This window comes from Schistocerca piceifrons, chromosome 1 (genome assembly GCF_021461385.2).
Source record: "Schistocerca piceifrons isolate TAMUIC-IGC-003096 chromosome 1, iqSchPice1.1, whole genome shotgun sequence".
NCBI classification, from domain to species: Eukaryota; Metazoa; Arthropoda; class Insecta; order Orthoptera; family Acrididae; genus Schistocerca; species Schistocerca piceifrons.
Window position 1 is genome coordinate 366,506,373 of NC_060138.1, and position 13,971 is coordinate 366,520,343.

The window sequence follows — 13,971 nt, forward strand, 5'->3', positions numbered from 1 at the left end:
ATTCAGAAAGTCTAGATTGACTTCCAATTCATGCTCTCATTCCTTGGCTCATACCATAAACACTCTATCAAATCAATATTCTTTTTCTCTATAACAACTCATTTTCCAAATGCTTTCAAAAATTCTCAACCCTAACCACCTGGATGCCCCATTGTAACTGGTTGTAGTGATCTGATAGACAGGATTTCCATCCTAGTTAACCAATTTGAAATAAGCTACTAATGATAAAACATAGATTTGATATGTTCCATTAAGTTTCGGGTGTGCAGCCGCAAGAATTCTCCTTCTTCTTCTTCTAATATTTCGGCCTATAATGTTCAGCCATCTTCAGTGAGCTGCAAAACTGCCGCTCCAGTGCACTGGAGCGGCAGTCTTGTGGCTCACTCTGAAGGTGGCTGAACATTATACAGCCAAAATATTAGAAGAAAAAGAAGGAGAATTCTTGCGGCTGCACACCTGAAACTTAATGGAACAGTCTTTGCGCCGCCAAAACCTGAAGATTCACATAGATTTGATATGTCTCCATTGTGCTAATGCTTGATAAGTAGACTTTTTTTTCATTTTTACTTCTTACATTTTACTAACAGTGATTTTTACACAAAAATTTAATTTACCTGCACATAAAGCAATTGTATGAGGAAGGAAAGTATTTCAATTTGCTCCCCAGAAAGAGAAATAAATTAATGTGTTGTAGCTGAAGAGATACAGGAGGAAGCACAGAGGGTTGTTGTAGCAAGAGAAAAATTTAGATAACGTAATAGATAATGAAAAACCTTGAGTGTAATGTACACGACTGTGTGAGAAAAGATCTTAACATGACCCCCCTTTTTTATGGAAAAAAGGGGAGGAGGGGAGAGAACAGTCTGTGGCCTACCTTGACTTCCCCTCCTACAATCACCTCTTTCTCTCACCCCCAACATCCTTAGTTATTTGTTGGCTACGTTCAAAGCTCTGTTTGCCCCTACATTTTGGCCTAGTGAGGCTCCTTCTAGTGCCATGAAAGTTAATGCCTGATAAACTGTTGCCACTTTCTTGGTCACTTGCTGACGTAATGCCTGTTGGTTTTTTTTTCCCAGGATCTTGGGTTTACTTTTTTTTTCAAATTTTTTCTGACACTATGCCAACAAAAGAGACTGGCATTGTCGAAGATTCACCCTCCACTGCTGGTGGCCACTGGAAGACTAGGTCTTGGAAGTATGGGATACAGGCAAACTGAAGTCACTTTACAGATGGCTCTGAGCACTATGGGACTTAACATCTGAGGTCATCAGTCCCCTAGAACTCAGAACTACTCAAACCTAACTAACCTAAGGACATCACACACATCCATGCCCGAGGCAGGATTTGAACCTGCGACCGTAGCGGTCGTGTGGTTCCAGTCTGTAGTGCCTAGAACCACTCGGCCACCAAGGCCGGCGAAGTCACTTTACAGAGATGAGATGTCTTCAGAATGGGCAAGGGGAATTTCACATCACATCTGACACCTCAAGCAGGTACTAAATGACCCCACATGAGAAACAACATTGCATGTTCCTGATGTTTTATTCCAAAGAGCATTGAGGCACTGCATAAGAAATAGTTATAAGAAAAAGAAAACATACACGAGAAATGAGAAGGGGAAAACCCAGGCCATTGATCAGGCAGGCAGAAGGGTTGTGAAGATAATGAAAAAGAAAAGACAGAAGTAAGGTGGTGTGCTAACTAGAGGGAACTATTGTAAGATCACAGTGCCCTGAAAAAATTAAAGAAAAGGCATCTTTATGAGGAAAGTCCAAAAGTAATTATACTTCACATGTTCATTCCCATCAATAGAACAGCTTTTTCAAGTGTTACAGAAGGAAATTATAAAGCAGGACAGGCAAATGAGAGACATGCAGTATTCCCAATAAAGATGATAGTAATAATCATATTATAAGAAATAAATAATGAAATATAGACAGGTAAACAGGGTGTCCCAGGCGAAATGGACAATATTCAAGGATACAACAGGAATGCTCATTTGAAGCAAAAAAATTCATATGTATATATTCCCTATTCAGAATAGTTCCCAGAACACATTTAATTTTTTCTTTTTTTTTTATCTTTCTCTAGTGGCGTGCATTTGTATGTCTTACACGTACAACCTCTGACATTTTATTCACGCTCAACCTACCTCACTGCTTTCAACCTCTTTTCTCAGGATCTTTCTGCTATTAAACTAGCCCACTGAATGTGCAGTAGTCCATGGCGTGTTGAGAGTGACGTAGTGAGAGAGAATGAGAGTGTATCAGAGAGAAGCACAGGTTAACTGTGTTAGTACATGCACTGGTTGAAATGCCACACATCTTCACTAATGAAGGACACACAGTGTATATGGTTTCTGAGATTGTGGCACTTCTGCTGCTGTCAAAGAATACCACTGGCACTTTCCGATACATCAAATTCATGAATATACAATGATGTTCCCTAATTTCTAGCACATTGCGTGAAATAGGTATTTTTACACATTACCATTTCCCCCTGAACACGTAGTTCAACAAACTGTACAGGAACAGCAACACATTGTTGAAATAGCACAGTGTAGTCCAACTACCAGCACAAGGCAACTTTCTGCGTGTATCAATGTCCCATGACATGTACGGTGAACATTACATGCAGAAAACTTGCGGGCATTTCACATACAGTGTATGACAATCTTCACATTGGTGACAATGCCACATGACTAACTTTGTCACTGGTTAAATGACAATCATCATTTGCTTCATTACTACCATTCACCGATGAAGCTAAGTTTACAGGGAACTGAGTTAACAACACATGCAATAATCCTCAACGGTCGGAGGAAAATCCACATGCCCCAGTGGAAACCAATTTCCCCTCCACACTTTCCCAGACATGTGAGGGACATCTCAACCATACAACCCTAATAGGTGGATTGGTGATGGTAGCACAATTAGCTACAATGGTGTAAGGTCACTAGACCATTAGATTTTTGTTTATGGTGTTGGATGAAATCTGAGGTGTAAAAATGAAAAGTGAATATGTTAGATGAACTGCTTGGTTGCATCATGGTTGCTGTTGACCTCATTAGGGAATGTGCAGAGGCACTGTGACACACAACACAAAACATTCTCCCACGAGTGCAGAAATGCACTAAAGTTGATAGTGGGATACTTGAACACTTACTGTGAACTGTACAACAACTGTAACGTAATGTGTAGGAGATGCTTAGAGATGAATGTGTTAAATATACAGATTTTTTAATTGATACTTTGTAAAATGCATGTTGTAATGTTCATTAATTGTTTTACAAGTGTACATCTGTAAACCTGACACGGTATTGAATAATATAGAAAATGAATAGCATTATGCATTAAATGGATTCTATCTCTGAAACCATTCAGTATAGGACATATACCCACATGAAGTTTCTCATTTCAAATGATTGTTTCAATCATAGCCCTGGATATTCCATTCCTCCCGGGACACCCTATAGAATAAACATGGAAAGACTAGCATCAATACCAGAAAGTAAAATATAAAATATATAACAACAATGTCATCTTTATCTACATCTGTACTCCACAGAGCCACTTGAAGGTACATATTACAATGGATTCATTTTCTTTACAATTCCATTCTTCACTGGTATGTATGAGGAAACACTGTTAGTACAGATATGTGACAGTATGAATCTCTCCTTTAAGTTTAGCACTGCAATTGTTAGAAAGATGTCTGTTGGTGATATTAATTATTTATTCACTTGTTTTGGAATGTGGGCTCTCGGAATTTTCTAGGTACATGTCTCTGATATCCACATGCCTGGCTTATAGTCTTTTTAAATGAAATCTGTAGAGAATTTCTGTGATACCTTAACACTGACTAAACAAACCCCCGGTGAAGCACATAGCTCTTCTTTAAATCTTCTCAATCTTCTCTGTTTATCCTACGTGATAAGAGTCATGTCCACTGAATACACAAAAAATTGTTGAAAGGGGGTTTTCAAAATGACCTCTATGGTGTGCAAATTACACCACCTTACGATTTTTCCAATAAGTCACCTGGCTCCCCCACATCTAGACTTATGTGGTCATCCTATCTCCAATTACTCCACAGAGATTTTCTTGGATATCTAATTTTTGCAAGCGATCACCATCACATAGTCAAACAATACTGGGTCTTTTTGTCAATTTACGAGCAATCATTCAGGAATAAATGTAACAATGCAGCAAATCAAATAATGGACATGTTGAGTCATCAAAAGGCACATAAACAAGACTGAAAACCTGTTTGCTTCCAGAAAAATCTTTAAACAAGCTACAGTGCTAGAGTATATAGACACACACACACACACACACACACACACACACACACACACACACACACACACACACAAAACTTGTAAAGTTACATTGTGCCAGCTGAATACACAATGCTAGGACTGCAGTTCTATGGGTTGCCTGGGATGAGAGGTTGTATTGGGAACAAAGGAGGCAGGGAGTGGGAGGTAGGGTTGGGGAAGGGTGGCTTGACGCCTCAGTGGGAGGCAGCAGCTATACAGGATAGTAATGCAAGAGGACAGAGGCAGCAGGTGTACAGGATAGCAATATGACACAAGGGCAATGATGAGTTCTTGCAGTGCACAATGACAAAGACTTTGGGGAGTGGATTGAGACACATGACAGAACAGAGGAAGAGGAGATTGTAGGAAAGAGGGTGTGGGTGCAGGCAGAGATTTAGGGAAGGAGGGTTATGAGAACAAAGAATGTGTTACAAGGAAAACTGCCATTCTATGTAGTTCAGACAAGCTGGTGTTGGGGGAAGGGGGTGAGGATCCACTGGTTGTGAAGCAGCCATTGAATCCAGCATGTCGTGCTCAGCCACTGAGTGCTCAGCTCATTCAAGTGGACAATTGGTCAGTGGTCACACTTGCATAGAAATTGCAACAGAGCTTGTATATGACATGACTACTTTCTGATCATTTTCAACTCTCACTGCATTTCATAACAGTTTCCTAGGAATTTCACCTCCATATACACAAGTCTGTCATGTGCAACCAACCCCAGATAGCTACGGAGATTATCTGAAAGGTCATTTATATATGTTAAGAACAGTAATAATCCTATCAGCATACACTGAAATACCCAAATGCCACTTTTGCTTTTTATGATGCTTTCCTATTATGAAGTACAGAGTTCTGTTTGATAGGAAGTCTTCAATCGAACTGCATATCTGTCTGAATATTCTGTACGTACATATTTTGTTTATAAGGTAACAAAGAACAATTATATTGCAACATTTCTGAAAGTCAAGAAACAAGGCATGAATCTGTATTCTGTTATCGATGACTGTCCCTAATGCAAGAACGAACAGAAAAAGTTGGATTGTACATGATTTGTGCTTGTAGAAACCATGATAATTCCCACAGAATAGTTATTCTATCATCAGAAACATTACCACACGGAAGTGTAAAATATGCTCCATAATTTTACAACATGTGACATCAGCTAGGTAGGTCAATGGTTCTGCAATCATTCTTATATCGGAATGACCTGTGCCTTTTTAGTCACAAATCATGCTTTGTTTTTTCAGACAACTACCGTAAACTGTTGTTAACACTTGCTAGATGTGGGGCTGTTTCTTCTGCTTATCCAATACGGAAACTGACAGACATACCATCAAGCATTTCCTCTATCAAACAATCTGAGTTGACTTCAGTTTCATGTTAATTTATTTCTATAGTTGTCATACTATCTTCCATTGTGCTGCCATCATGATCGACAAGAATGTGGACCAATGTTTTGTTCCATTTACTTATTTTATATTACGTAGGATCAAAACTTGGTTAAGTATTTTACATGAATCTGCAGGTACAACTTTGTTCCATTTACTTATTTCATGTAGGAGCAAAACATGGTTGGGTATTTTAAATGACTCTGAAGGTAAAACCTCGATTTTGATTTCATTCAACATTTCTGACTTACGTTTCCTTATTCTTCTTTTAACTTTGTTCAGCTTCTGTAAGATAGCAAAGATTTCATTTTATTTGTCTCTGCTGGACAACTGTCTAATTTTGTAGTAACTTTCTGATACTCTTCTTGAACTACAATGTGATATGTCCATCACTTACTCTCTTCAAAGGCACAAGCTCCTCTGAGATATGACCTACGATATGCACCAGAGAATGTCCAGGTTCTCCTCTCCAGAGTTGAATGTTTGCTGCTTACTGCTTGGGTAGTTTCTAATCAATAGCTTATTGAACTTATTAATCATTGCTCATCAATGATTGAAGATTCCTTTCTCCAGTCATGATTGAGAACAATAGATCCAATATGGTTCCTTCACAGGTTGGTTGTCTCATCAACTGCTCAAGATAATTTTCAGAAAATACATTTAGCATGGTGATGTAGGAGTCTTTGTCCCTACATTTTACTAAGCATGTGTGTCTCTCGATAGGCATCTCCTCAATAGACATCTCCTTTAACTACAGTACAATCGGAGAATTTATGTGAAATGTTTTCCATGCTTTCTCTAAAGCATTCCACCACTTTGATATTTGCATGTAATGTATCATTTTTTCCCTGGTTTCACCATAACTATTTTTGTTTATCTTTGTGCGTTTAGATGCGGTTTTCATTGTATTTTTTCAACTAAGTAATCGTTATCGAATTAAGTACACTACTGTCCTCACTGTGTAAAATTCAGATGGATACTAAAGCTCCTGAAGTTTCTGTTTGTCAAGAGAAAGTATGCAGTCTCTATTCTGGATTGAATGGTTGGTGAAGCAATTGATACTTTGTCACAGTATACCGGGTGATTATAATTAAACTTTAAAACTGCTGTGCAAATAAAACCACTGGTTAGAATGACGTCAAACTGCAACGGAATATTATCGGAGGAGGAGGAAAATGTATGGCAACAGAAAAAGAAATAGTTACAAAATGTAACAATAGATGGCACTGTAAGCATGATAATTTAATCATAGCCGACTACAAATGACAAATGAATTACACACAAAAATGCCAAAGATGTATGTTAGATGTTAAACAAACTGTACTACTCAATGTTTCAGTGTACAGGTATGATACTGTCCGATACATTAGCCCATCCACCATGGCAATATCATGGATGGGAGAAATCTGTGTTTAATTGTCCTGAGGCCAAAAACTGCATAAAAAGCATCACTCACATTGGTTTTTAATTGTCCTGAGGCCAAAACATGCATAAAAATCATCAATCGGATTATTAATTTCTGTGACTGGCACAAAACATGTTCAATATGCTGTCCATCGTTTTCTGCAACAAGTTGAAACCTAGAAACAGCATGTTCCACAACTGATTGACGTGTTTCTGAGGTCACGTTCAGAATGTGTTGCACAATGCGTGCCTTGAACGCAGCTAAGTTTGCAATCTGAACACTGAACACAACATCTTTCAGATAGCCCCACAATTAGAAGTCACACAGATTAAGATCAGGTGATCGAGACGGCCAGGCTGTAGGGAAATGGCGGCTGATAATTCTAGCATTTCCAAAATGGGACTTCAGCAGCTGCTTAACTGGATTTATATTGTGCAGAGGTGCGCCATCTTGCATAAAAATGATCCCATCCACACATCCACACTGTTGGAGAGCTGGAATGATGCGGTTGCGCAAAAGACACTAATAGCACTTACCAGTGACGGTACAGGTAATAGAACCGGAAGCACCTGCTGCTTTTTTTAAGGGGGGGGGGAAATATGTGGCCCCATGATAAATGACACCGTAAACCTGCACCACACAGTAACCTTCTCGGGAAAAAGAGGTACTGGTTGATTTGCGTGTGGTTTTTCCATTGCCCACATTCGACAATTCTGTGTATTGACATATCCTGTCAGATGGAAGTGGGCTTCGTCTGTCCACGAAATCTTCCACAGCCAATCATTGTGCATTTCCATGCAAACAAGAAATTCTAAAGGACAGATCTCTCTTGAAACTTCTTGGCAGATTAAAACTGTGTGCCCGACCGAGACTCGAACTCGGGACCTTTGCCTTTCGCGGGCAAGTGCTCTACCAACTGAGCTACCGAAGCACGACTCACGCTCGGTACTCACAGCTTTACTTCTGCCAGTATCTCGTCTCCTACCTTCCAAACTTTACAGAAGCTCTCCTGCGAACCTTGCAGAACTAGCACTCCTGAAAGAAAGGATATAGCAGAGACATGGCTTAGCCACAGCCTAGGGGATGTTTCCAAAATGAGATTTTCACTCTGCAGCGGAGTGTGCGCTGATATGAAACTTCCTGGCAGATTAAAACTGTGTGCCCGACCGAGACTCGAACTTGGGACCTTTGCCTTTCGTGGGCAAGTGCTCTACCAACTTGCACTTGCCCGCGAAAGGCAAAGGTCCCGAGTTCGAGTCTCGATCGGGCACACAGTTTTAATCTGCCAGGAAGTTTCATATCGGCGCACACTCCGCTGCAGAGTGAAAATCTCATTCTGGACAGATCTCTCTTGCTGGCAGGTCAACAGGAAGCAACTTGCGCACATGGGTAATTTTGAATGGATAGCAAAGAAGGATGTTTCGTAGGATTTTATACACCCTGTTCATGGGTATGTCCAATGTTCGGGCAATTCTCCTTGCACTACACATTTGCACACCACCACCTGTCTCCTCCTGCATTGCTGTGGCCACTGCTTCCACTGATGTTGAATCAATTTGTTTCCTCCCTCTACCATGTTGCACACCAAAAGAACCCATCTTTTCAAATTTCCAAATCATTTAATCCAGACCCATGGCAGTAATCGGACCAACACCTTTCTTCAAACCCTTCAGTGTCCGGAATTTCTGTAGAGTGACATGTGCACAGTCATCAGTCTTGTAATACAGCTTTACAAGCAGAGCATGATCCTGCATTGAGACAGTCATGGCGAACGTTGTGGATGCTAAAGGAGGAAAAGCCATGTACCTGGCATGTTTATACCAACTTCAATGGGTCAAGTGCATGAAAGGCATTTTCATTTACGTATTCTGACACATACAGGGTCATCTATTGATCAATTTTCACACCATTTCTTTTCTTCTGCCATGCATTCCCTCCCTCACCCCCCCCCCCCCCCCCCCCCATCTCTCCGATAATATTCCGTTGCAATTTGACGTCATTCTGGCCAGTGGTGTTATTTCTATAGTGTTTTTAGTTTAACTTTAATTATAATCACCCTACATATGTATTAGTTTCATGTGCAATCAAATTGTATTTTCCACAATGTCTTGACAGTCTGACTGTGTTGTAGCATTTGTAGCAATTTATAGGTTTTGGAAAACAAGAATTTATATTTAGGTAGGTAAGCCTAGCTTAGGATGGAGTATCATTTGTTAAATGTTTCCTCTGACTCACTATTTATTTCCTTTACAATATTTCTTTAGCTTCCAAAATTGTAGCCATCTATTATTGCTTTAAAAATTCTAATTTTTTGTATCACGCTCTCCACAATACAGCATCGTTGCTGATATTCAGTATGTCTATGCATTTCAACAATACTGAGATATTCTCCATGTTTCTTGCATTTTATTAGTTTTGTGAAATTTTGTGAAGCTTTTGGTGCTATTTGGAAAGTTCCAGTGCAGGAATTCAGTTTTTACTTTGTACTTGATGAATGAAGATAGGCTATCTTCAGAGTTAGCACTGTAAGAATATCCAAATGGAGTTCAAATTTTGGGAGTGGTTCAGTTGAGGGATATAAAACAAGAGCGTGGTTGTAAAGTAAGAAAGAAAAATCATGTAACACTTACACAAACAAATTGTAAGATATCCTAAAAAGCAAGTCACTAGCTGCAACAATCCAAAATTAAGAATGTTGAGAGTTGGTATTGCAAATTGTAACAGCTGCCGACAATATGCAAGTATTTCACATTGAGCCCCACTCAGGAACACTCATACTGGTTACACATAATCAACACAATGTTGGTCCATACTGAGCAGAAGAGTTACCTTTTTCACACTGTGTAGTTGAGAAAGATATATTGTATGAGACCAGGCAAGTCAGTAATTCTAAACCTATTTAACTGTTAAAATTAAGAAGTAGTTTTATAAGCACAAACCATTCTTTGTAAAATGTACTTGATCTTCTCTTTCTTGGCAGTATTTGTCTCCTTTTCTAGCTCATTTTTAAGTTGTTCTTTCTCTCTGTCACGAATTTCATTAACAAATGAATACGCATTTTTGAAAGTCTGTAACATTAAAACATAAATGCTGTTTTGATGACAAATCCATAGAATGTAAATTTATATGTAATTTACCAATTGTATCAGGAAACTAATGCTTATAACAAATGCAATTCAATTCATTTGATGACAACTAACATCAAAATATAGTTGCTAAAAAGGAGAATAATTAAGAAATAGAAAATGACAACTGAAAACTGACAAATAATAAAAACAGTGCTATGAGGGGCATTGAATAAGCACCGCAGCACATTTTTTTCTCAGTCAATTTTAGTTGAAAAAAAAAATGCGGAATTTGTTACAGATGTTCATCAGATATTTCCGCTTCACCCCACACAGTTTCATGATGTTCCGACAGGTGGCGGTACTATACACAGTCTTCAAGACAGTATTTGTATTTGAGGTGCATTCCACAATTGGACATCTCTGTTGATACTGCTGCCAAGTCTGCACACCCAAGGGGAGCTCACAGAACTTTATTGGACTCCTCTTCCTCCTCCACCCTACAGCCCCGATCTCCTACCTTCCACCTTCCATCAGTTTGGCCCAATGAAAGATGCACTCCATGGGAAGCAGTAAGGTTATTGATGCAGGATGATGATGGTTCCCACATCAACCAGTGGAGTGGTAGGTAGAATGCAGGCATACAGTCCTTCCAAGTGTAGTGGTGTAAGGCCGCCACACTGAACGAAGATTACGATGAAAATAGTGTGTTGTAGCCTACAGTGGGGAATGATATGGTGTACTGGAATCCTGAATAAAAGCAATCTGCCTTAAGAAAAAAATGTGTTGCATTACTTATTGAATGCCCATCATAAAAGAAAACTACAGCAATGTATGAGCACAGTTTTTCTGCAAATGAGTTGCTTCTGCTGAACAGTGTCATCCCGACTGCATGCTATTTTCATCTTGTATTTTCTTGTTGTAGCTTACAGGCTAAACTGTGGTGGAACAACATGGAAACAAGTGACATATATGCATCCAAGGAGGAGACAGTTTATGCACCTTCAAACAGTCAGTGTTTGCAGTGGTTTTGGGTGTAGTGGTTCTGACTGAGTGTTGTGTGCATTTGGCATATAGTATTTGAGTTGCAGAGAAACAGGATGACACAGAGAATACATTTCAAAGACATTAAATATGGGTAGATCACTGCCCGGCCACAAGTGTGAGTTTTGCTGGGAGCTGAATGTTGCCCATAGTATAATTTCATGGCTATGGAGGAGTTTCCAGGAAGAGAGAACATTCAACAATGGCATTAGAAAATTTGAGCACGGACTACACCCATGTTGATCATTATCCAAAAACACAATACCAACACAGCATCTTCTCTGGCTAGATACTCTATACACCTCCTGTAAGGCAATATTGATGGATTTGAGAGGTTGATCTGTATTCTTGGCAACATGCTCAGATGCAATCTTCTCAGAAAGTGATAACACATATCACAGTTGATGTGTTGTCTTGTCAAACATGAATGGGCTCTAAGAGCATCGGGATAATATGCTTTCTTCGTAGTGGATATGGACTCAGGTTTCATCTGACAGACAATACTTAGCACGCATAGCATGCTCCCGGACAAATGATTGTAGTCATAACACGATCCCTAAGGATCACTGCTCACCTCCAGAGAGCACTTGTCCAGTGATGGAAGGCATTGTCACGAGCCATTCAGGAAGTACTAATCTACAGAATAAGAAGGCATTTAGTAAACTTACTGAATTGGGAGGGCATTCATATTGATTTTCTGTATGGCATCAGCACACAAACATCACTCAGGATAAGTGGTATAAATGACTAGCTCATACTTGACTGTGGCTGGCCAATGATCTAGTCATATTTAATATCCCTATGTTGCCAGAGCATACTTGACTGTGGCTGGCCAATGATCTAGTCATATTTAATATCCCTATGTTGCCAGAGCACTTTTTATCCACTCATTATCACAATGCCATTTGTTGTTCACAGAAACGTGAGATCCATTAACTTACAAACATGAGTATGTAAATAGAAAAGTTTACATCTGGAATTCAGAGACTCTACAGCCATCTGATTCTTGAAACAAGACATTATGTGGAGGACTAAATAAAAAGATTCCAACCCAGTTAACTAGAACACGATATTGTCCATGAGGAAAAGCTAAAAATATAGCTCTTAAGAGTAGCTCTGGAGGACAGAAGAAAAGTGTTTCATTTTCTTGCTTACTCATTTTAGTTAAAGGATACATCAGAAGCTGTGGGACTAAGCATCAACATCAATTAAACTAAGGAGATGAGAGTTAACATCAGCTTAAAACATAACCTCTGTGTTACTAGAAATGTAGTTAAAAATACATTTCTAGTTCAAGAATTCAGTTACAAAAACAAATGGGGAGGCAGGTGTTAAAATTTGAGTGCTGAATATGGCTAGAGAATTTTTTAAATGGTAATATTTTCACAAAAGCTATGATCAAAATATTCAATAGCAATGTTAAATCTCTTCACTAAGAAAGTGAAACATTAATGATAACAAATATAGATATCCTTCATGTCCAGGTCTGATTTCAAATGTACAGCTATTGAAGATTTAGTAATAAAAATAAAGTAAGAAAAATTGTTTGGTGGTAAAAATAACAAAGTGGTAAAAATAACAAAGTGGTAAAAATAACAAAGTGGTAAAAATAACAAAGTGGTAAAAATAACAAAGTACTAAAAATAAAAAAGGACTAAAATAAAAAAGGACTAAAAATAAAAAAAAGTTGGTGTAGTTGGGACTTTCAGTAAAAATAATGTTGTTGAGGTCATGCTGGGGTGGATTGTAGTTTGAAGGAGAAAGTGTGAAGGACCAAGAAATGCGTCACTGAAGAAGAAAAATAAAGGAGGGTAAGAAAACTTAGAAAGATAACTTCACAAAAAACAGGACAACTGGAAATTTTTCATAAATTTTTTATGTTCAAGCAGAACTGACACGAAACATTGTTCTATCGTTACCAGTGCACGAGCCCTGACAGCTCTTCCAATGAAACGTGTGTACCACACATGAGGGGAAAAAATTTTATCATTCTTTACTGGTATGCACTCAAATTTTCTCAGTCTAATTTTGTAGATTAAATTCAGTGATTAGTGGTTTTTTACTCTTGTTCTACAGGACTTTCAGTAAAACTATTGCCAGATTTGCATTTTAGATATAAATATAATAATTTCATTGCATAAGGCAGCATATTCTAACCTCATCATTAAAAGTACCACAAAGTGGATCAAACCTGGGATCCCTTCCCACATTGTTTCTCAACTTTTTTGTATTGTGAACTGGTATCTTGGATGACATTTCACGTGGCCTGCAGACAGAAAAAATGTAATTATCTTGTTCGCATCAGAATAAATAATAAGTGTACTATTTGATCTGTTCTGAACATCAAACGAAATAAAAAAATAAAAATGTGACATTACGTAACATCACTTTCAGGAATTACATTGAGAGAGAAAGTAAAATAAAGAAAATAAAAAATATACTAATCACTACAAAAATACCGACAACTGTATAGTCACATACAAATATAAATGACTATCATACATTCATATCGTAAATCTCATCTTTCATATTTTTCATCTTACAACTAACCTTTTAACTCACCTGTTTTTATTAGCTCTTTTGAAGTCAGTTTTAGGGACACGTTTGGCACCAAACACAGCTTCACTGTACACTTTAGCTCCTAGCTCTTCCTTCAGTTTTAGGATATCTTCAAAACTCATAGATGCAAGTTCCTCTCTGATGGCCAGCTATACAAGTAGTATCTCTGTTACATATTAACAGTCA

At 38.5% G+C, this 13,971-nt stretch overlaps 1 protein-coding gene across 2 annotated transcripts in view; it reads right to left on the reverse strand.

Annotated features, from left to right (window-relative positions):
* LOC124790090 (ribosomal RNA processing protein 36 homolog) overlaps positions 1 to 13,971 on the reverse strand; it is a 79,141-nt gene that overhangs the window by 26,401 nt on the left and 38,769 nt on the right. For both annotated transcript variants that reach the window (XM_047257660.1, XM_047257665.1), the window contains 3 exons: positions 13,789 to 13,934; positions 13,384 to 13,492; positions 10,057 to 10,185 (listed from right to left, as the gene is read on the reverse strand). In XM_047257660.1, the coding sequence (XP_047113616.1) occupies positions 10,057 to 10,185; positions 13,384 to 13,492; positions 13,789 to 13,934 (384 nt within the window). The remainder of the gene's footprint in view (positions 1 to 10,056; positions 10,186 to 13,383; positions 13,493 to 13,788; positions 13,935 to 13,971) is intronic.